A 24,518-nucleotide genomic window follows, 5' to 3' on the forward strand; every position below is an offset into this window, starting at 1 on the left:
CAGGTCTGCATAATTTCCTCTTCCCTTTATGTCGTCTATCATTTTGTATCTCTGTCTTCCTCTCAATCTTCTGCCACAAACCAATCCTTCCAAAGCATATGCTAACAAGCACTCCCTTCTCAATGAATGTCCCTACCAGTTCTTTTTCCTTTCTCTTACAACTTTCAGCAGACATCTTCTCTCACCAAGCCTTTCCAATACTCTTTCATTACTCACTCTTTCCATCCAGCTTATTCTCTCCATTCTCTTCCACATCCACATCTCAAATGCTTCTAACCTTTCTTCATCCTCTCGTCTCAGCGTCCATGTTTCTGCTCCATATAGTGCCACACTCCAGACAAAACATTTGCCAAGCCTTTTCTTTACACCTTTATCTAATTTACCACATAAGAGTCTCCTCTTTCTGTTGAATGCCTCCTTCGCTATGGCATTCGAGTTTTCACCTACTGGTGACATCTCAAGTCTTCAGTTATTGTGCTTCCAAGATATTTAAATGCACTTACTTGGCTAATGGTAGATTGTCCTATTTTATACACACATACGAACGCATAATTTTTTTGTTTTTAATTTGACGTTTTGTCTTGCGAGTCGTGTTGATTCAGCCATCTCAATAATGGACAGACGATACGACATTGAACTGGAGAATGTTTCCTTGTCAGTTACGACGATACGAACGTAAGGACAGCGCAACACACAGCTCCCGAGCGGCGAGAAAATCTCCGACCAGGCCGGGACTTAGAATAGTTTAGTTCTTTGCTTACATCCTGTTATCAGTTGTTCAACTGCCTTCTAAATGAGGAAAGCTGTGATTCGTGTCACCGAACAAGATATGTAGTGAGGGCATATTACCACTGATGCCAGAGAGAAATTGTATAATGTTTGCGGCAAATAACAACATGTTCAGAATCTGAAAAACATGTCAGAGCATGTATAGTAACTCGGCCTATCCTGTGCAACCTCGCATCAGGATGGGTGAGAGAAATGGTGTGGGAGGAGGCAGACTTACGCCAAATCATACAGTGAAACAGTGGTAGTATTAACAAGTGTCTATTTACACCAGCAATGTACAGCACGACGGCTGTTCTGTAGGCCGCCCAGCGCGCTTTCAAGTGCAGCCTGTTGCTGAATACGCTGGTGCCCCGACGGCGCCTGTGACGTCCGTTACCCTGGGTCGTGAGCAGCTGCTACCGCGACTCGCTCAGAGCCTCTTGAATCTGGCCAGCTATACACCCACGCACTTACTCGTGCTCCCATGCCGTGCAGTTGGGATCGATATGCGACAAAAGATATTCGATGCCGAGCAACAACGGAGCCGGTCACACAAAAGCGGTCGACCAGAACGGTGGTTGATGATGTCTAGATAGCTAGGAGGCCACAAGGGCGCACCTCCCCCAGCCAGATTGAAGACTGCTTGCACTCCTCGGCCAAAGTCCGTCAGAGGCCAGAGGTTGACCGCACGCCAGCTCCTCACATCGGTGAAGTTTCCAAGCCCAGTATGTGTTGCGCCACGGTTTTTACGTGCCTTGGGCCGGAACTTGGTAAGCTGACCAGTGGCCAGGCAGCTTACTGATCTTCACCTAAAGTGTTAGTCGTGGTTTCTCTGAAACTCAATAGACCGTAATTCTCTCCGGTTCAAGACGGAATGGCGGCACAACTTCATACCTTGAGCCTCTGGGCTCGGTTATTTGCACACTTATTGCGACACTTCCGACGTCATCTTATTGGTGGAGGGAGGGGGGGGGGCCGAGTGGATTTGTTCCATATTACTCGTCTCGTCAGCTCTTCCTGGCTCGCTCGCGGGCTCCACACCAAGCGCGGAGTGGCTAGGCGCGGTCATATTTGCCGCTTGTGACTATTCGGTAGCACGCATGTGCTCCGAGTTATATGACGTTACTTCACTCTCAGTCATACTGTGTTGTGGCGTTAGCTGTTCTATGCGATTCGTCCGTGGGCGGTGTCACAAGCCCGTAGTTCAAAAATGGCTCTGAGCACTATGAGACTTAACATCTGAGGTCATCAGTCCCCTAGACTGAGAACTACTTAAACCTAACTAACCTAAGGACATCACACACATCCATGCCCGAGGCAGGATTCGAACCTGCGACAGTAGCAGCAGCCCGGTTCCGCACTGAAGCGCCTAGAACCGTTCGGTCACAACGTCCGACGCCCGTAGTTGATTTTATTAGTCCTGTTCAGAGTTTATCTGGATATTGTTAGTTTACCTGCGGACAGAGGTAATGTGACCGGTGTTCTGGACAAGCAGAATTTTACTTTCCAAAGTTGCAGTGTTTACTGTCAGGTTCAGCATATTGCGTATGGTGCTGACCCCACACAAAGTGTTGAGAGAGGGATCAACAACGTCTTGAAGAAAAATTCCTTATCGAAGGAGACTATCAAGAGTCTCAATTCTTATTGTGCTATTCTGCCTAGGTTGTATTGCCTCCCAAGGGCCACAAGGAAGGCGTTCCTCTTCGTCCGATTGTGAATAACATTGATACTCCGACATTTCGTGTAGCAAAACATCTTGTTACTCTGCTGAGCCTATTAGTAGATCGGTGTGAGCACCATATCAAACTCGGCGGATTTCTTACGTAGATTAGAGGGGATGCTTTGAATGACTCTGTTATAAATTTTGATGTGATCTCTGTCTTCACTTGCGTTCCTCTGTCTGATTCGTTACGACTGACTGGGGTTAGGTCTGGTGCTGAATTTACGAACCGATTTCGGCATTTGTTGATTCCACTTGCTTTTTATTCAAGAATCAGTACTACGAGCAGACGGATGGAGTTACGACCTGTTACTGACAGTTTGTTTATGGAAGATTTCGAGGAACGTGCCTTGACGTCTGCGGCTTTGAAACCTGCGTGTTTTTTTCTGATACGTAGGCGATAACTTTGTTGTTTGGCTTCATGGCAGTGAGAATTTTAGCGCCCTTTTAGAACACCGGAATTCAATCCATCCGAATATTCGTTTCACGATGGAGCTGGAAAAGGATGGCTGTCTTTCCTTCCTTGATGTGCTGGTCATGAGGATGGTGGATGGTACGTTGGGACATGCCGTTTACAGGAAGCATACTCACACTGACTTGTATTTGCAGGTCGTTAGTTGTCACCATCCGGCTCAACGTGAAGGGGTACTTCGTGCCTTGGTTTACAGGCCCATGTCATCTCGGACCCTGGGAGTTCGTCCACTGAGTTAGCCCATCTCGAAGTCACCTTTTGTCAGAATGGCTATGGTGATAGACGATACGCTGTCGACGAACTTTGCATCGGGTGTGTGACGATAATACTGAGGTGGCACTGAAGTCTACCGTCTTTTTGCCTTAAGCAGGGCGAATTTCGAACAGGAGTCGTCGCATTTTGCGGAAATAATATGTGAGGTGTTTTTTTCAACCACCATCTAATATCAGGGTCCTCCTATGTTCCGTAAAGCATGATCTTGGTTTGCGTAAGGCTGGTGTCTACCGTATTCCTTGCACTTGTGACATGTCATATATTCTGCATCTACGACTACATAGATACTCCGCAGGCCACTGTAAGGTGCGTGGCGGAGGGTACCCTGTACAACCAGTTGTCAATACCCCTCCTGCTCCACTCGCAAATAGAGAGAGGGAAAAACGACTATCTGTACACCTCCGTATGAGCCCTAATTCTCGTATTTTATCTTCTGGCCCTTACGCGCAATGTATGTTGGCGGCAGTAGAATCGTTCGGCAGTCACCTTTAAATGCCGGTTCCCTAAATTTTCTTGATAGCGTCAACTGAAAGGAATGCCACCTTCCCTCCAGGGATTCCTATTTGAGTTCCCGAAGCATCTCCGTAACACCTACGTTTTGTTCGAACATACCGGTAACAAATGTAGCAGCCCTCCTCTGAACTGCTAAGATGTCTTCCTTTAATCATACCTGGTACGGATGCAAAACACTCAATCAGCACTCAAGAATAGGTCGCAAAAGCGTCTTGTATGCGGTCTCCTTTACAGGTGAACCACTCTTTCCTAAAATTCATCCAATAAACAGAAGTCGAGCATTTGCCTTCCCTACGACAGTTTTTACATGCTCGCTCCACCTCATATCGCTTTGCAACGTTACGACCAGGTATTTAGACTACTCGACTGTGTCAAACTGGACACTACTAATACTGTATGCGAACATTACAGGTTTGTTATTCCTACTCATCCGCATTAACTTAAATTTTTTCACATTAAGGGCTAGCTGCCATTCATCACACCATCCAGAAATTTTATCTAAGTCGCCTTGTATCCTCCTACAGACACTCAACTTCCACAACTTACCGTACACCACGGCATCAACAGCAAACAACCGCAGACTGCTGCCTACCCTGTCCGCCAAATCATTTATGTATGTAGAGAACAACAGCGGTCCTATCACACTTTCCTGGGGCACTCCTGGCGATACCCTTGTCTCTGATGAACTCTCGCCGTCGAGGACGACATACAGGGTTCTATTATTTAAGAAGTCTTCGAGCCACTCATATATCTACGAACTTATTCCATATGCTCGTACCTTCGTTAACAGCTTGCAACGGGGCACCGTTTCAAATGCTTTCCGGAAATCTAGAAATATGGAATCTGCGTGTTGCCCTTCATCCATAGTTCTCAGTATATCATATACTGTATTGAAGGGTCTCTGGATGAGCCTCTTCATGATTTTGCCATGCCACGCACCTTCATTCGTTTGTCTCTGGCACATCAATAGTTGTTGCAAATGGTCTAGTACCCTAGATGTAAAGAAGGAAAGGAAAAGACTGAGCAGCTGAGTGTGTTTGTGGTGGCCACAGTATACTATCCATATTTCGTTTTAACACTTCATTAGGTTATTGGTACTTGTCGGAGCCCCACACGCATGTTTGATACATTTAAGTGTCATATTTAAATGCATCTTTTCTTTCCTCTTCTTGTCCGATCAGTTGAATATATGAATGAGAGTGTGCAAGGATATCAGTGTGTAGATCCGCGGGAGTGAAGTAGTCTGCCACTGTGTCAGAACAGCCAACTGTAGAAAACACGTACCAGGTAGCAAAGAGGTCCGTGTTTGCCTTGGACGAGCCTTTTGTATATGGTGGCACCGCAACAGGGGTTCCTCTGGCTATTTCCGTAGGTACGGGGAGCGGTTTTGGTTGGAGAGCGAATGCTCGCGGCGTGGTCCGTGGGTGAGACCTACTGACGGTAAATGTGCCTTTTCGATGAGAAGTTAATGTTGTGTTTTATGTAAGTTTTTCAAAGCTAGTCAAAGTAAATGATTCCTTTCATCATTCATAGTTTATTATCACGTGTGACAAATTTTACTTGCTAATTCGCGAGTGTTAAATGCGTTAAAATCCAGGGACGGTGTAGGTTATTGTTCAGTTCAACTGTTAACCAAACACGTCGAGCCGTGTTGAGTTTATTGTGATTCAGTTCATTTTGTTTAGAATTAGCATGTATATTACGTATGATTTCCGTAATTTTATGACAATTTTGTGCAATTCATCTCACTTGGTAACTTTCTTCGTTAACACTTTCGCTTGTGATGACCACGTGATCGTGATCTAATGAGAAAGTTTACAGTGCCAAGGCCATAGTGATCTTCCGTTGTAGAATATCTGGATTAATTACGATTCTCAATTATGCTTCATTTTATAGCAATTAACTTCAAATAGAAATTTTGTTCATTTATCCCGCATGTTGAAATAAGTGCAATAGCCCCCTTACTACCCACGTGTGCTGTGGTGAAGGTTTTTAGTTCTTTTCTTTCCTGTCAGTCTCTGAAGTGCGTGTGAATGTAAGTATTCGTAATCAAACCATCCTTTGATCATTCCTCTTCCATAGATCATAGACCTTGCAGGGGACTCCGAAGTAAAGTTCTGGGGTTAATTTTACTCACTATAAACGTTCATGTGTGCAATTAAACTCACAGATCTAATAAATGTTCTTTTGCCAGAATTTTTGTGTACACTCTCACTGCTCAAGTTCCACTCCATGCTTCATCCAGCTCTGATGTACATCACATCCTACTGCATTCCGTTTGCGCGACAGTTGTATTGAGACCATACTTTACCCCCCCCCCCCCATATTCAGATTAATTGTAAAGATACCTCTTAATTCTGAAGATATCTTTCAGTATATGTTGGTCAGACTATTAGGACTGTGGAGGAGCGGTGCACTGAGTATAAGTGGTGCACACGCTTACAACAGCCGAGCAAATCTGCCATTGAAGAACATTGTCTTGGCACCGGTCATCCTATTGAATATAACAACACGGAGATTCTGGAATGCACTTACAGCTAACTATTGGGTTAGTGTTATTAAGAAAGCCGTTGAAATTAAATTAGCAAGTAGCCTTATGAATAATATGAATAGAGATGGAGGTTTTTTAAAATTCTGCATGGAATACTGCTCTCTCACTTGTCAAAAAACAGAAGTACAGAGTTCATGCTACCTCACTCGTTGATTATTAATTTCACTATCGATAACTTCTGACGTCTGTCATCTTTGGCTTGTGATTGCGCTAGTGTTCACAGGGTGTGTGTGTGTGTGTGTGTGTGTGTGTTATCTTTACGGAGTTTCTCTGAAAACCGAGGAAATATTCCCTGTCGAAATATCGGCTGCATTCCCGTAAGTTATTTAAATATATCTGTTTGAGTTTAATGCCTACTTCTCCTGACAATGCTTCCCATTTTTCCTATTCCGACAATCCAACGATCGGTGGCCCACTTTCTCACACGAGTAACCCTTTGTTTGCCGACACTGTTTCTGTATACTGCCCTATCGTCTGCACTTTTAACATTTGACCTCTGAAGTGAATACATGGTGATCTATTTGTTGCCTCGTTCCAAAGTCTATCTCCTCCCCTCCTCCCCCACTCCCCCCCAAACTGCGCTGGAGTTCTAAAAGCTGCTGTTAGAACACTAGGATACTCAATACGAAATCTCTGTGACATTTCTGAGGGTATTCTGCACAAGAAAACTTCTACTGCTCTGTTTTCTGCTTCCTTCAGAAATACTTATCGTTCTCTGCATTCTGGGTAGGCACATACGTCTGCTCATAAGCGGAAAAAAAACGTATGATATTTTGTTTTTGGTAACGCTCGTACCGTCCCGTAAGCAACTGCTGGGACGACTGTGCTTTACAGAGAGTCTCACGACGTAACACATATGTTTTAGCTCCATCTGAAAAACTCACGCTAGCCACACGAAGGATTACTTCGTCTGATGAACCAGCAATTGCAGCAATAGCTGCAATACCAGTAACGTACCTATAATGACACGTCTTCCGTTGTTTTACCCGAAAAGGGATTGATAAGCGCGGCTACAGCCGGATTAAAAGAAGATGAAGATACTCTCATCTCTGCAGTGTTTTCCTCTGACATAGACTGTGACAAATTGAACAGCTTCCAATGCCTCAAACTTGCGAAGGAGTTCCTCATACTCCTGCTTTTGGTGAGAATTTTCATCTGTTAACACCCGCACTTGCTCTGTTAGAGCAGCAACAGACTTCGTAGTAGTAGCATTACGTGTTTCTACCATTCTGCGTACTTTACTCCTACTGTGATTAATACCCAGAGACACACATAACCAACTAATGAATCCAAATACTGAAAAAATACTACAAATTAATTTTTTCGTCGAATTATCGCCCTTTTACACTCCGAATTTGCGAGCCAAATGACCAAGACGACTACACATAAAACATGTGGCTGCTACAACCTTACAGCACGGAAACTTGTACCCCGTAAGATTGCAATACTGTGACCGTACTGGTACTAGATTATCGGGTCTACCATTATCCATAAATAGCGATAAGTCCACGGGTTCATGTGGCTTCAAAAACGTAGCCTTAAGCGTAATCTATCTAGCACTAACATAAATTAAATCTAACAAATGAGAACAGATACAGAATTAAACATAAAGAAAGTGAAATGCACTGCGCCACACTGTGCTGATCCGATACTTTTGAACATAAGCTATGCTCAGTACCATTGCCCATATGTAATTGCCAGAGTACCCAGTGATTACTACTCTACACTAAACTATTCATTAGGGTGCCAGGTGTTACCCAACAATCACTTCTCCCACCAAACCGTAGCTTTTGGATGTTAGAGTAACACTTCTCAACACAACTCTGTGCCGGGAAGTGTAATGACGACTCACTTACACCAACGGAAGCGACCCAGCCTATTCATGGCGACTACGCATCAGGATGCGTGAAAGAAATAGTGTGTGTGTGTGGGGGGGGGGGGGGGGACTGATTTACGCCGGGGCCCGTAATGAAGTAGTGGCAGCATTAACGAGTGTTTATTTCGAGCTGCAATGAAAGCGCGAGGGCTATCTTCAGGCCGCCCAGTATGTGTGCAAGCGCAGCCAGTTTCGGAATGCACAGACGTCCCAATGTCGCCCATAACGTCCATTACCCCGGGTCGTGGGCGGCTGCTACTGCTACGGCGTGTGGCCCGTAAGCAAACGAAGAAATGGGCATGGCCCGCTCAGAGCCTTGGGAGTTTGGCCAGCTACGTACCCAAGCACATACTCATGGACCCCATGTCATGTACTTGGGTTCGATAGCCGACACGAGATGGGTGATGCCGAGCACCAGTGGAGCGGGTCACCCACCAGAGATCGACCAGAATGGTGGCCAATCACGCCTAGGTAGCTACGACTGTCGCGAGGTCGCGCCTTCCCAGATGGACTGTAGAAAGTTTGCAGTCCATCAGCTGAAGTTCCTCATGGGGCGAAGGCTAGGGCTGCACAGCAGCTTCTCGCATCGATATAGTTTCCAAGTCCAGCAGCTACTACGCAAGGAGTATGGCGTGCCTCGGGCCAAAACTTGACATGCTGATCAACAGGCAGGCAGCCTGCAGAAGTCCATCACCCAAAATGTTAGTCGTGGATTCTCTGAAATTCAACAGACCATCATTCGCTTTGGTTCAAGACGCCGACAGAATTGTTGCGCGAATGAATACCTCGAGCCTCAGACAGTAGTACTGCCCAGTGGCCTAGTTGATTAGCACATCGGGCTGTGCTTAACCTACTGCCCGGCAGCGGCCGGAATAAAAATTTGAAAAATTTCACATTTCGCGCTGAACTTTTTCGCGGGGCAGCGCATGCAACATTAATGATGCACTTTTAATCATAGTCACAAATATTAGATTTGGCATAACTGAGACTGTCTGCGTAAAAGATTACGAAGGTAATATGCCACAGTTAAAGATGGAATGAAGGTAGGTCCTGCGGCAAACATCTTACATTTTAGTTACTTGGTGTGTCGACAGACTATGGCAGAACTGTTCCTGATTATATGGTATTGCATGCAATCAGCTACCAACGTGGAGAGATAGTGAGATTTTGATCAAACAAGGCAGTGTTGTTATTAGACCACTTAACACGTTATCGTGAGGAGAATTGTTCATCCTTTCCCTAAACTACGTCTTGCGAATTTCAGGATGACCCCAACACAGTCACCGTCCATTTCTTTACTCATACGTTGATCAACGAACCACTAGTCCCACTCAAATTATCTCGATAATGACAAGACATTAAACTCTAACCTTCTCTTCACCTTCACCATAAAAACTTATATTAAATTATGAAACGGACATGATCTGAACTTCATAAAGTTGCCACAGATATTTTTAGCTCAGTCGTTTAGTATTAATATCGCTCTTATTATCTTTCAATAAGTGTTGCACGTCGCGTATGTATGGCTTACTGTGCGTCGACAAAATCCTACTGTAGATTTCATCAGCTGCAGAGAGAGCATCGTCATTGTGTTCAGAGATAGAAATAACTTATTTTCATTCCCTTTCTCGCCTGTCATTTGCAATTAAACCACGTAAAACGGCAACTTATTCTACTACAGTGAGGAGTAGAACATTTACTAGTTGTTCTCAAAAACAAAACGCAATATCTATGAGTTCCTTAGAAAATAAGTTTTGTTAGAATTCTGAAGAACGTAACATACCCATAAAGGTTCCGTCAGTCAAATTGTAGTTGAAAGAGACGACATTGGAGGCTCCTGAATCAATATAGTACATAGTCCTCTCGTCATCTGTCCAGGCGATACCATTGGAGATGCTCACTGGCGAAGCAACGACAACTGCGTTACTAGATCCAGCGTCTAGTTTGTACAGAGTTCCCTGGTATGGATCCACAAGACCGACGCCCAGCTCTTTGCCCATGGTCCCTGAAAAAATGACAACGAAATCCTAAGCTTCACAAATAAGTATTACGACAGTTCACATCAAATATTTACTTGTTTAACAGTCCTTCTTATAACTGAAAACTACATGAATTTAGAAATCAGGACATCTTTAGTGGAGACATACTGGGAACATGAAAGAATCAGTTTGCGTTCCACAGACGCTTAGCTATATTAATAATGAAGCACATATTATAATTTTACATAGTGCACATATAACGAGCAAATAAATTATTTATGACGAGACTTTCTCAGTTGTTGCCTATTTAACGAGGCAGCAAAGCTTGTGCCACGACAACAGGCAATGATCAGGTTCAATGACCCCACAGGTAAACATTTGATGTTCGAATTAAATGATAATTTTTGCTTACTTGAATACATGCACGTGATTGAAGAATTTTCAATTTAACGTGCTAAAAGAAAGGCGTACCTGCAGCAGGGATAGGATGCAGATACGTTTTAGTTATTTTTATTCCCCAGGAGATTCTCATCATTTTTCTGTTCACTCCCCATACAAAAATGCAAACCGCATACAGAGCCAGAGTCGTGACGTGCACACCGGATGTGTACCGATAGCGAAACCAAGGCAGTCGAAAAGCAAACGAGGGTTGTGTAGACATAGCGATATGACGATTAACTATGTATGTACTTGCTACAGCACGGAACAATTGTCAGGCTGTCCGCTGGACGACTCATATCCAGGTTAGCAGCGCAGCAACACGGCACACCGATCCCAACTTTTGTGGCTAGCCACCGCGGCTTTTCGACTAAAGACTTGCAGCATCTCTGAGTTGCCGCTGCTATCGATACCCGCTGTGGCTGGGGATACTATAATAATAAATTAATTTGTAATGAAAGTATAGCCCGTTCTTTTTATGATTTCAGAGTTGCTTCCTCTAATATTAAGTGTTTACAGCTTTGATACTAAATAGGAATATTGAGATGCAGACTCACAGTCAAGTGTGCTGGTTCGTTTCATTAGGAGGCAACGCCACAGTAATTTCTGTGACGTACGACATGCACCTTCAGTAACATGGACATTGCACGTTCACGTTAACATCGGTCGGTGGCTGCTACTTTCTAATTCGGCAGACTTAGACTGCACTAGGAAACGTCTCGTACGCCTGTCATCTGTATCTAGGTGATAGCATTATCATCAGTGTTCACAACCACGGTTTATAGCTAAGTCTAGAGTAGAAGTGCTCAACCGGACGTCTCTAAAAGAAATATCATTATAGAAATCTGGCCAGAAGCCTTTAACAAGAGGTTCAACACTGAAGTGTCTCGCTGTGTTTTCTCGTAGCTCTAAAAATTTTTGCACAAAGCGTTTCTTGTGTTCGATTGTACAGCCTGTGCTTTCTGGCCCAACAATCAAATTACTTTTTGGAAAGAGTCATCAGGTTGGATGTCGTATTTTTAATCTCAATTCATAAAAAATCGCTTTGTAGCACTTTTGGACACTGGTGTTTTTTTTTCCCATTATGGACACATTTTGACATAGTGTAGGATTTACCATAAAAAAGTTTAAATTCCTATCTAACGGCAGACCAACAGATCCCGAATCGTTATTTCAAGGCTATTATCCTTTTCCTCAAGTGAACTGGGTTAATTAAATACGCGGACCGTATTGTTTTATTGCGTACCTAGGCACACTGTGCCTACGCCGTCCGTCAAAAAATTACCCAGACTGATTTTATTCCTGGCATATAAGCGACGTCAGAGAAGTAACTACGGTGGCAGCTTGAACCAACAAACATGTAAACAACAGATATGCATTCGCCTATTGAGTTGTGAGCATGCAGGGTTAATTAGTGGACGTGAGGCTGCAGTGTATCAACGTTGCTGTGACACAAATGGCACTGGAGTCAAGTGTTCACAACATTCTCCAGAATACGTTTAAGAAAAGGACATAGTGTGCAGGGTTTGTTCCGCCCATTTTGACTCCCGATCAAAAACAACGACGTGTTGACGTCTGCCGCGACTTGATTTAAATGCAAAACGCGGACAGTTCTTTTCTGGAAAAAATCGTTACAGGTGAAGAGATTTGGTATTATCGGTACAAACCTACCACAAAACGACAAAGTGCACAAAATTCACATGTAGGGTCAACGCTTTGACGACATAACCGACACTCAAGACAATGTGAGGCGCGAGCTGAACTACATCCGAAAGAATAACTTTACTACTAACTGTTTCAGATGGTTGTAGGAACGTTCTGTGCGCTGTACTCTGTTAATGGAGAGACTATGTAGAACACCTGAAGCACTGATGCCACTCCTTAAACTTTCTTAATCTTTCTCTAATCCACTCTTTAAACCTTTTTCATTGACAGGGGGGGGGGGGGGGGGGGGTTATTCTGAATACGGCCAAGATACAGTGTACAGTGATATTAAAATATGCAGCCTGAAAGAAAAGGAACTCGCCTGTCATAAATGTAGCTAATGAATCGTTCACAACAATATTCATACTATTGTTCGCATCGTGAAGGGTTTCTATAAGAATAACAAATGTACTTGCACCGATTTTCATAAAATGTGACAAATATGCCATGTTACGACACTACACTAGATTTAGGAAATCACGATCAAAATATAAACAATTTTCCATCTAGAAACAATGTGTGTAAGTGATAAGATCACCAAAGAAAAAGGCAGTCACTTTTATCCTAATAGAATCTTACATCGACTTGAGTCTACAGTAAGTTGTGATACGATTAGGATAGGTATCTCGACGTCGAAGACATAAATCTACAGCCACCCTTATCATAACTCACGCAGATTTGCCAAAATGTGTTTGAACTGTTGATGACTTTTCATGTGTGGTTAGAGACTACCTAAGGGATTGCCAATTAAATTTAATTCCACTGGCTTTGCATGTCATTCCAAGTGTGTCATTGTTCCTCAATGTTGCTAATGTTAATCCATTCGGTTTAATCACAGTGGACGTGAGAATTGTCATCCTGAAAGGCTGTACTAGTAATATAATGATCTGGACTCAGGGGGGTTAGAACGGAATTTTTTTTTCATTTTTGGATTCTTACCTCATTATAATTTTTGCAATTTTCCGAACAAAATTATATATATATATCACATATAAACTGTCATGGGAAGTATCTTATTTTATTTCTTTAAGTATAATCTACATCGGTTGAAAATGTTAAAATTTTTACGTGCATCACTTCAAGATTTAACAAAATCGGTAATTTTTATATAGTAGGCTATAGATTTCTGTGTTATAAAGGTCATGTCCAGAAGAGGATGGGCACCAAGTTGAGGAAGTTGAAACAAAGTTTGAGAGACAATAATCCTTATGACAGTAAAACCATAAGAGGCAGGCTGACAGACAAAATGGTTGATGAACTGAAGCAGTATTATGGGATGGCCATTAGAAATAATACTGAGGATTTGTTGAAAATGAATCAGGCAGTATGGGCTACCTTCGTCCACAGCCTGTCAACTGATGAAAAACCGGTGCATCACCTTTGCTCTCCTGGACCTGATTCGTGGTGCAATTACCGCAATGCCCAGTACTCAAAGACTTCATACAGTCATAAACATTCCATCCCAGCAGCAGTCATGGATATTATAAAACCTATTTACAGAGACCTGGCAAATCCTGAATTACTGAAGAAGAGTCTGCGTGGTCAGACTCAAAATCCCAATGTGTCGTTCAATAATCTTATATGGACTTGTTTTTGTTGGAATGATGACACTAAAGTAGGGGGACAGTGATGCTGTTATTGCTTTTAATGATGGCTACATTGGTGGGCTGAAAGCGCTATAGCATATTGGAATTAATCTTGGAGCAAACTGCACCAGAGAACTTGAATGGATGGACAAGGTTCGCATTGATAAATCAGAGGATGCAGCACAGTTGGCCACTAAGCAGTCCAGAAAGAGGAAAAGAAGAAAAAACTTGGATGAAGATAAAGAGGATGATATACAGTATAGTGCAGGGTGCTTCTGAGTGACGAAAAATAAAAAATTAAGCATATATTAAGTGAGTTACAGTCTTTTGAAACTTTAGAAGCCGTTCCTGGAAATTTTCATTTTCTGTCCCATTTTTCCCTAAATCTTAGAACCCACTTCGAGTAGAGTATTCAAATTTTCAGGGAGTAATAACATACATACCCTGAGTCTACTAAACTAAAATATGTACATAATGCTATGTATAATTAAAATTATTGAGGATAAAGTACAAAAAAGTACACAACATTTTAACCGTGTAATTAAAAAATTGTATTTCCGAAAGCAGTGGCTGAAATGCAATTATTATACTTCAGTAGACTCAGAACATACAGTTTAATATCCTGTAAAAGTTTCATGTCAATGGCTACAGAGGCTCCTGAGATACAGGGAAGCCAAGTCACTAAATTTAACATTGTCGAGATAGAGCGTTCCAACTCCCCTTAAACTAATGGACAAATGCAAAACATCGTTATACAGCAATTAATATACTAATCCTGATCCAAGATAAAAGCTGTCTTCGCCAAAAAAAAACCATTCTGTTGTGATTAAAACATATTTAAACAATAAAAGGGCCTCCTAGCATGCAGGACTCTGGAGGGATTCCTAAAAACTATAAATATCATTCACACACAGACAGAAACGTGTTTCATGTGACAGTGTAAAATGTTTCCAGGCACAGTCCATTGTTCGTTTCTCTTCACTCACTTTGGTGTGATCAAAGATCTAGTTCATGTTTCATTGCTCAAAACGCATTCCTGTCCGGAGTTTTCCACCGAAAACGAATGGAGAAGACGAACGTTGACGTCATGTACTAATCTCTCCTGAGTGATGGAGTGATGTTTAATCATTAGCTAGGACGCCCATCAGAGGTACCATTCCGTCTTGATCGTCGTCCTGCTTCAGTTCCAGTATCAGTTCCTTGTAAATCAGGATTTCTGGCACTGCTGCGATACCCAGTAATACGTCATGCGACAATGTCTGCAAATAGACAATACCCTTTGCAGGATGATCTTTGCTACATTTGTCAATCCCTCATATAAGCGTCGTTTCCTCAGTCACTCTCGCTCAAATCATAGGCATTAAGTTTTGTAATCTCCACAGACACTCTTAAATGCTTGTATGCACCCATAACACATATCCCATCTTTTACGTTCTCTTTCACGCCTAAGTATGCCTCTGAAATTCCTATTAGCTTCAACACGACAGGTGATTACTTCTTTTTCAAATGAGCATATCTTAAGAAGGTTAGCTATCTGTTGCGAGTTTTATGACAATATAGCCCCCTGGACAGGAAGGGGGAGGGGGGAGGGGGGGACAACAACAACAACAACAACGCATGCGATACCGGAAAATCGGAAAAGTGAGCACAAAAGGCGCATGAACGAGGAAGTGATTGTAGCTTGCAAACTTGAAGACAAGATAAGTAACGTGTGGTATCCAAAGTGATTACCAGGCCGACGTAACTACTAAGGTAGCAGGTGAGGAGAAGACTAGCTTTACCAGCAGTGACTTTAGCAGCTGTCGTCTGCACGGAGCATGTGTTCCAATCTGTCTTAGTCCCCCGAGCTACAAGAGAGTCCAGTCACTGTTCCTACAAACTTATGGAAAGATTTTTGCGAAAGAAAAAGAATGACAATGTGTGATGGATAATAAGATAATATGTTCGGAAGCTGTTGTAGAATCCGAATTTATTCTTAGAATTACACTACTGGCCATTAAAATTGCTACACCAAGAAGAAATGCAGATGATAAACGGGTATTCACTGGACAAATATATTATACTAGAACTGACATGTGATTACATTTTCACGCAATTTGGGTGCATAGATTCTGAGAAATCAGCACCCAGAACAACCACCTCCGGCCATAATAACGGCCTTGATACGCCTGGGCATTGAGTCAAACAGAGCTTGGATGGCGTATAGAGGTACAGCTGCCCATGCAGTTTCAACACGATAAGACAGTTCATCAAGAGTAGTGACTGCCGTATTGTGACGAGCCAGTTGCTCGGCCACCATTGACCAGACGTTTTCAGTTGGTGAGAGATCTGGAGAATGTGCTGGCCAGGGCAGCAGTCCAACATTTTCTGAATCCAGAAAGGCCCGTACAGGACCTGCAACATGCGGTCGTGCATTATCCTGCTGAAATGTAGGGTTTCGCAGGGATCGAATCAAGGGTAGAGCCACGGGTCGTAACACATCTGAAATGTAACGTTCACTGTTCAAAGTGCCGTCAATGTGAACAAGAGGTGACCGAGACGTGTAACCAATGGCACCCCATACTATCACGCCGGGTGATACGCCAGTATGGTGATGATGAATACACGCTTCCAATGTGCGTTCACCGCGATGTCGCCAAACACGGATACTGCCATCATGATGCTGCAAACAGAACCTGGATTCACCCGAAAAAATGACCTTTTGCCATTCGTGCGCCCAGGTTCGTCGTTGAGTACACCATCGCAGGTGCTCCTGTCTGTGATGCAGCGTCAAGGGTAACCGCAGCCATGGTCTCCGAGATGATAGTCCATGCTGCTGCAAACGACGTCGAACTGTTCATGCAAGTGGTTGTTGTCTTGCAAACGTCCCCATCTGTTGACTCATGGATCGAGACGTGGCTGCACGATCCGTTACAGCCATGCGGATAAGATGCTTGTCATCTCAACTGCTAGTGATACGAGGCCGTTGGGATCCAGCACGGCGTTCCGTATTACCCTGCTGGATCCACCGATTCCATATTCGGCTAACAGTCATTGGATCTAGACCAACGCGAGCAGCAATGTCGCGATACGATAAACCGCAATCGCGATAGGCTACGATCCGACCTTTATCAAAGTCGGAAACGTGATGGTACGCATTTCTCCTCCTTACATGAGGCATCACAACAACGTTTCACCAGGCAACGCCGGTCAACTGCTGTTTGTGTATGAGAAATCGGTTGGAAACTTTCCTCACATCAGCACGTTGTAGGTGTCGCCAACGGCGCCAACCTTGTGTGAATGCTCTGAAAAGCTAATGATTTGCATATCACAGCATCTTCTTCCTGTCGGTTAAATTTCGCCTCTGTAGCACGTCATCTTCGTGGTGTAGCAATTTAAATGGTCAGTAGTGTACATAATAGCGCCCGATTTTAGACAGCGGCATGACTTTCCCGTACTTTTATAGTTGTGTAATAAATACTAGTTCACAGAAAAGTAATTTAGAAATTGCCAACGAAGTTTGAGAAAGTACTGAAACCAGCAAAGTGGTTAACGTGTCATTTCACCTAGCGGACATCAATTTTGCTTCAAAAATCAGCACTTTATCATCATAAGGAAGGTCGATCACAACTGGATCACTAAAAATAACACCGAAAATCAGAACGACGTCCCGTCATTTAGCACCACATAAAAGCTGGTGATATGCCTTTTGAAATGATGTACACTGATAAGCCAAAACATTATGACCACTGCCCACCGCGACGTTGGATGCTGCGGGCACGTGACGCTGTAACAAAAGAATGTAAGCGGAGCAGATACGGACGGGGAAACACCTAGCGAAGATACGGGCTAAAAATGGAGAAATTCATTGAGATAAGCGACTTTGACAAAGGGCACATTATTATTACGCAGAGTCTATGGATGAGTATCTCGAAAACGGCAAAGCTGGTCGAATGTTTACGTGACACTGTCGTGAGCATCTATGGAAAGAAGTAGAAGGACAATGAAACTACCACTAGGCGCTAAATGGTTGGACGTCCACAACTCTTCACAGAACGCGGGGTTTGGAAGCTTGTCTGCTCTGTAAAGTAGAACACATGGTGATTTGTGGCATCTCTGCGGAAGAGCACGATGCTGGTGCATGCACAAGTGTTCCGTTGCTCACCTTCATCGTACATTGTTGAACATGGAGCTCCGCAGCAGACCACTCCTACGTTTTCACATGTTGACCCAACGACAACGTTAATTACGACTGTACTGTGCGCGGGGCCATCGGGCTTCGACAGTCGATAAATGGAAACGTGTCGGCTCTTCGGGTGAACCACATTTTTGCTACACCAGGTAACTGGTCGTCTCCACAAACGCCGTCATCGAGATGAACGGCGACTCTAAACGTGCAGCGCGTCACGGACACAGGTTCGTGGGAGCAGTATTATGCTATAGGATATATTCTCATGCACTTGCATGGGACCTGTGGTAGTAATCGAAAACACACTGACAGCTGGGACCTACTTGCATCCCTTCAAGTTTGATGTGTACCCCGACGGCGATGTTATTTTTCAGCAATATAATTGTCGGTGTTTCGGAGCCAAAACCGCGCTACAGTGGTTTGAGGAGCATTATAGTGAATTCAAGTGGCTGTCTCGGCGACCAAATTCGCCTAATGTAAATCCTATGGGACCCATCTGGGTCTCTATCAGGCGCCATCACCGCGTACGCAAATCGGAGCCCCATTACTCGTAATTACGCGAATTACATGAGCGATGGTAGACATACCTCCACAAACCTACCAACGAACTGTCGGATCCTCGATACGTAGAATCAAGGATGTATTTCATCCCAAAGGCGGACAAACAAACTATTTGCCAGGTGGTCATAATGTTTTGGATCATTAGTGTACCAACGCTTTCATTTTCAGCACTTTAGTAGTGAACAAATTGTTTTCATTCATGAACTGTTTATTTAAAAACTTTTTCATACATGAAAATTGTACATACTGTAAGACGTCCAGATTTTACAGACCTTACATGAGATTGATCCATAATGATAGTATGATACAGTATGAGATCCTCAGAAAATAATAATTATATTACATCAACAAAAGGCAATTGCAGTAATCTCATGTACCGCAAACTAACAAAACAATATCTACCAATATGGACAGGGGCATGAATAAATAACTTAAAGTGAAACGCATTTTGGAGACGAACCGTGCAGTTGGCTAACGGCACCCTGAAACACCACTTAACAAGAGAACGGCGAGCTTCAGCGCAGAAAGGGAGAAAGCCAGAACAATACATTATTCCTTTTAACGTAAATATGGCCAGGACCAAGGGTAAGTGGCTGGACGGCTTTGACGGAGCAAGGCTGCGACCTGGCAAGAAAAATAAAATTCACCTCTAATGAGACAGCGATTGGCTGAAGCCATACTGGGCGACACAGACGCGACACAGTGGGGAGATCCCCAATATATAAAAGCATTTTGAGAACTAAAATTTATAGATATCTCTCTCGTCTCGCGACGGACCACACAAGTGTGTGGAAAATAGCGAGGGCGTTGAGAACTTTGCTTTCTGTGAAGTGTTGACGATACGCTTCACGTATAATGGCGACAGATAGCAAAGAGGTAGTTAATTATTCCAGTGAGAATTTTTGCGGGCAAGGAAATTATGCACGTCGCTCCAACCCTTAGCGAGTGTCCAATAGCCATTATTTCGACTACAGAAAAATAAACGTTCTTCGGAACACAGGAAAGTTCAGACTGAGTGAATTCAGTCAAGACCAAAGTAGGGAATTAGCATTTCAGATCCAGCATGGAGACAACGCCGTTGCAAGTGCCGCTTGGTAAAGTACCATCACACATTAGGCCACAGTAAATATTGATTCGAGATTTTGCTCACTCCAACTTGCGTACACTTTGACCATTGAATATAAAAAGCTAGGATACTAACCTACCATCATACTGAGTACATGAGAGTTTTTTCATTGGTTCAAAAAGTAAATTTATTCTCCCCAAGCTCAGTGCATTGACCAGCTATGACATCGTAGATGTAAATGAACTAATGAAGATTTTTATCACTCTTTCCTGTGATAAAAATTTGTCATATGTGGAGATAACAATTTTAATAATCGTCAATTCAATATGTCCAAGAGTTAAATATTTTTATTGAGTGTCAGAATTAATTTAATATGATTGTTGTGTATCACCTGACCCCTCAAAGCCCAGTTGATAAATTATATGTAGAAGAAAAGGGAATAGCTGTATTGTATTTCTAGAGTAGATCTCAAATTTTTACTTTTATTAATTCATGCATTCTAGTTACGTGACAGCAGCATTCCTAATGAATTTTGTTACAATCCGCACCTGACATTAGCTGCCTTACAGGGCCATATTTATATAGAATGTCTGTTTAACACCCTGGGCTTGGGAAGACGGTTCAGATGTTTTGTCCATTTGCGTGCTAAGTGGTAAGCTAAGTTTGCACACATTAGTCCACTCACTGTGCAGATACAAAGTGCGGACAATCTCACAACACATCTACAGATACAATGTTAAAAATGCTTTGATTGATACATTACATCACCAAGCAAAGTGCGCTGAGTTTAAATAAACTATGGAAATTGATTTTGATTTATAATCACAACAGAATTTTTTCAAACCTCAAATACGTATAGGCAGGTCAGGGCGAGCGGCGGATAATTATTAACATGAGTTTTTCGACGTAGGATGTACATACTTGCAGGTCAGGTCGATAGTCGCACAGTATGGGTTAAAATGATTATTTTCGCTGTGTTTCGGAACACAGTTTTCCAAGAGAGTTCCGCACTACGGTCATCAAAAATCACATAAACAATTGAACTGATGTACTGATTGTTACTATGAAATGACAAATGAATGAAAATTATTCGCTTTTAATGAATGATGCCTAGCTGTTTTCTATACTAATGCCCTTTGATACATGAGAACATTTTGGAACGTCGAAATTAGTAAGGGCGTAGCTCCTCTACTATGGGTCCGTCCGATGTGTAATGAACTAAGAATAACAAAAACCAAGTCCCAAGTAGGTGTGAGGAAGCTCGTAATTGGTGCTTCGTCGGGGATGGGCTCTATTGGGTAGCCCACCTGGACGAAACATAAATTTTAGGCAGTGAAATAGGGACGACTTGTGAGAACGAAATTAAGTACAGTAAATGCAAAGGCAGCAGAAAGACAGCTCGATGCAGCAACAGCGCGCCCGTCTATGGCCTAAGGTTAGGCTTCACCTGCTATGCCTTATCGTGGCCCAGTACGAAACAGCGACAGTGCGTCGCCACAGCTAGCGAGCTCAGTGGCAACGGCTTCACGTCCATTATGTGATGAGGCAGCAGTGGACAGCTGCGACGGATGATCCTGTAGGTTTAACTTGCCATCTTTCTCGTCCTGTTGATAATACGTTCATTGAAAGCGGAGTGATATAATTCTTTCAATAAAGAGGCTGTAGCCATGTTGTTGCTAAACCAGTCGACAGTTTTTCTGTAGCCGTTTAAGGGCAGTGCAGGAAGCATAAACCAGGAACTGACTCAGGTGATGAAAGGTTAAAACAATGGACCCTAATTCGGGAAGAACCGGTTTTAGATCCCTGTCTGGCTTTTCATACCATGGTCTTTTGGATTTTCTATAAATCCTTAAAGGTTAAATACGCCCTGGTTCCTATTAAATGGATCCGACTAATATCCTTTACTGTCCTTGCCTGATTCCAGCTTGTGCTCCGTCACGAACGACCTGGTCGTCGACGGGATATTAAACATTCTCTCCCATCCTTCCTTCTTAAAACTGGATGGTTGGTCTCAAATTTGATCCTTCAGATTACAAAGTTATTGCTTAACAACGCATCATAAAACTGGCCTGTTCTTTATGCGTAAAATTCCAAGTATACTCAGGTTTGGAAAAAGTGAAACACCAAGACCGGAAGATGTGATCACAATGAAATTTATTCCAAAGATTAGGGACATAACACTACACAAATGGTTAGCATTACAGACCTGTGCATGCACTGAGACTGTGGAAATTCAGTACGGAATAGCACCACCACGTGCTGCAACAAGAGCCGGCCTGTGTGACCGAGCGGTTCTAGGCGCTTCGGTCTGGAACCGCGCGACCGCTACAGTCGCAGGTTCGAATCCTGCCTCGGGCATGGATGTGTGTTATGTCCACAGGTTAGTTAGGTTTAATTAGTTATAAGTTATAGGGGACTGATGACCTCAGATGTCAAGTCCCATAGTGCTCAGAGCCATTTGAACCATTTGCTGCAACAAGAGCCGCTAGACGTCGTGGCATGGAATCAAAGAGTGGCTGGATATTCTTCTGGGGAATACTCTGCCACGCAGTTTGTAGACACGTCCACAAAGCATCCCCTGTGGCTGCAGGAGGAATTGTCGAGTGACCATATCCCGCATATGTTCCACGGGCGACATGTCAGGCGGACGGGCAGGCCAGAGAAGCAGTGCTACCCGAAGTTCTTCAAAGAAGGCTTACTCATTCCCTACCACATGCAGCTGGGCATTGTCCTGCTGAAATATGGCACGTGGAACGACCTGCAGAAGGGACAGTGCCTCCAGCTGTAAAGTCTCCTTGACATAGTAATGGTAGCTGTTCAGATTGCTCTCAAGACATAGTGGCCGAAATTGTGTGTTGTAGGCAATGGCGTCCCAAGCCATCAAACTTCGCTTTTGTCGCCTATGCTGCTCAACAATACAGTCTGCCCAGTTGCATTCACCACAGTCGCGTAGAACGTGTATGCGGCAATCACTGTAGGAGAAGTTGAAGAGGGACTCTTCCGAAACGACTACATTTTGCCACTCACCACGTCAGTGTCGGCGTTCACGTGCCCATTGCAGTCTACAGCGTTGGTGGCTTCAGGTCTATGGAAGCCGGCCCAATAGCATGTGTGCCATCGATGCAGACTTGTCCGCAACCGTCGCAGTGCTCCGACGACGCACCAACACTGTGTACAGAGTTGTTCTGTCTGTTACGGCCAAGCGGACAAGATGACGTCATCTCGCGCAGTGGTCACATTGTGCTTCCAGTATCCTGCCGGCGCTGTGTACGGCCTTCTTCTCTACTCTGTTTCCATATAAGCCTCACTGTTGGAGCACCTGGCCCTGTACGAGCCGCAACGTCACGGAAGGACAGAGCCGCCTCGCGGAGACCAATCATTCTGCACCTCTGATCGCGCTCATAAGCCGATATTTCATCCTGTGGTATCGGCGAGGCATAGCGGTACGCAGTTACATGTTTCTACTTCGTATGACGGCTCTGCACCGACTGAGCGTTGCATAAGACTGATCTGTCCAGTCAACAAAAGAGGGCACTGCTGGGCCTATGTGCACGCCACCGCTCCGTCAATTAAATCACTTATTATGATTCCGCTCTTCTACACGTCCTCTTATCTGGGCGCGTTGTAGACCATTTCTTCTGATTGTTTTACTTTTTACAAACGGTAAAGTAGATACAGTGTGGCTGTAACTAAACTTGAAAGGGCGTCAATGAAAATCAAGTGAGCATAGGCCAATGAAACTTTGTGGAAACATTTGTAAGCAGATGCGGATACTAAAAAAAGTACGAATAAACTATTAAAAAAACCTATTTCAGTTTTCATACGAGAGGGTAACATTTGTTAATTGCATACCATATTTACGTTCCAGGTTACAAACTTTACTCAGTGCGACGACCATCTGCATCCATGGCAGCCTAGACCCACACTAGAGATTGCTCTATTGCAGCCCGAAACATCTCAGGTGGGATGCTGACTAGTTCAAATGGCTCTGAGCACTATGGGACTTAACTTCTGAGGTCATCAGTCCCCTAGAACTTAGAACTACTTAAACCTAACTAACCTAAGGACATCACACACATCCATGCCCGAGGCAGGATTCGAACCTGCGACCGCAGCGGTCGCGCGGTTCCAGATTGTAGCGCCTAGAACCGCATAGGCCACTCTGGCCGGCGTGACTAGTTCACTCGGTATGCTCATCTTCAACTCCCAACGACTGTTGGTGGCCCGTTGATATACACTGTCATTCAGATAACCCCACAGCCACAAATCACAAGGGTTCAAATCTGATGATCATGGTAGCCACACAGTTTGGAACTACTGACCAGTTCGAACATCCTAATCATGTTGTTCAACCACAGTGTGAAAAGAGGACTTCCCCATGTTCCTTTAATGCGTGGAAAACCGCGAAGACCAACAGCACTATTGCCGTTGGATTGATGAAACAGATTTACAAGTAAACGCCTGATTATCTTGTCCAGACCAATACTGACTGTCTGCAGCAATAATGCATGCTGATTCTTATGTATCAACCCTACGTCATCGTCCCAGTAACGACGCCAAACGGCAAGTCATGACACTAAAACTATTTACAACACAAATCCTGCAATGCAGTCTCAACGTCGTTACTATAAGATGTGGTTAGCCATAAGGTAAGTAGTTTTCCGTCTACACTGGCTTAAGTAGCGAAAGTTTAATTATAGCCACCTTGTACGTCACGGCCGTTCTAGGTACAGCTCAACGGGGCAGCATGAGTCCGCTTTTTGCTCCGACTCCGTTGGAGCTCTGCGAACGGGAGCGTGGAGCACTTGACTGTTTGTTTGACACAGACAGACAAGCGGCGCCG

At 43.7% G+C, this 24,518-nt stretch overlaps 1 protein-coding gene across 1 annotated transcript in view; it reads right to left on the bottom strand.

The window, feature by feature from the left end:
- Nucleotides 1–24,518, bottom strand: part of LOC124555667 (regucalcin-like) — a 161,553-nt gene that overhangs the window by 13,477 nt on the left and 123,558 nt on the right. The window contains exon 4 of the mRNA XM_047129655.1: nucleotides 9,957–10,178. Within this exon, the coding sequence (XP_046985611.1) occupies nucleotides 9,957–10,178 (222 nt within the window). The remainder of the gene's footprint in view (nucleotides 1–9,956; nucleotides 10,179–24,518) is intronic.

The sequence above is a fragment of the Schistocerca americana genome, chromosome X, assembly GCF_021461395.2.
Source record: "Schistocerca americana isolate TAMUIC-IGC-003095 chromosome X, iqSchAmer2.1, whole genome shotgun sequence".
Lineage (NCBI taxonomy): Eukaryota > Metazoa > Arthropoda > Insecta > Orthoptera > Acrididae > Schistocerca > Schistocerca americana.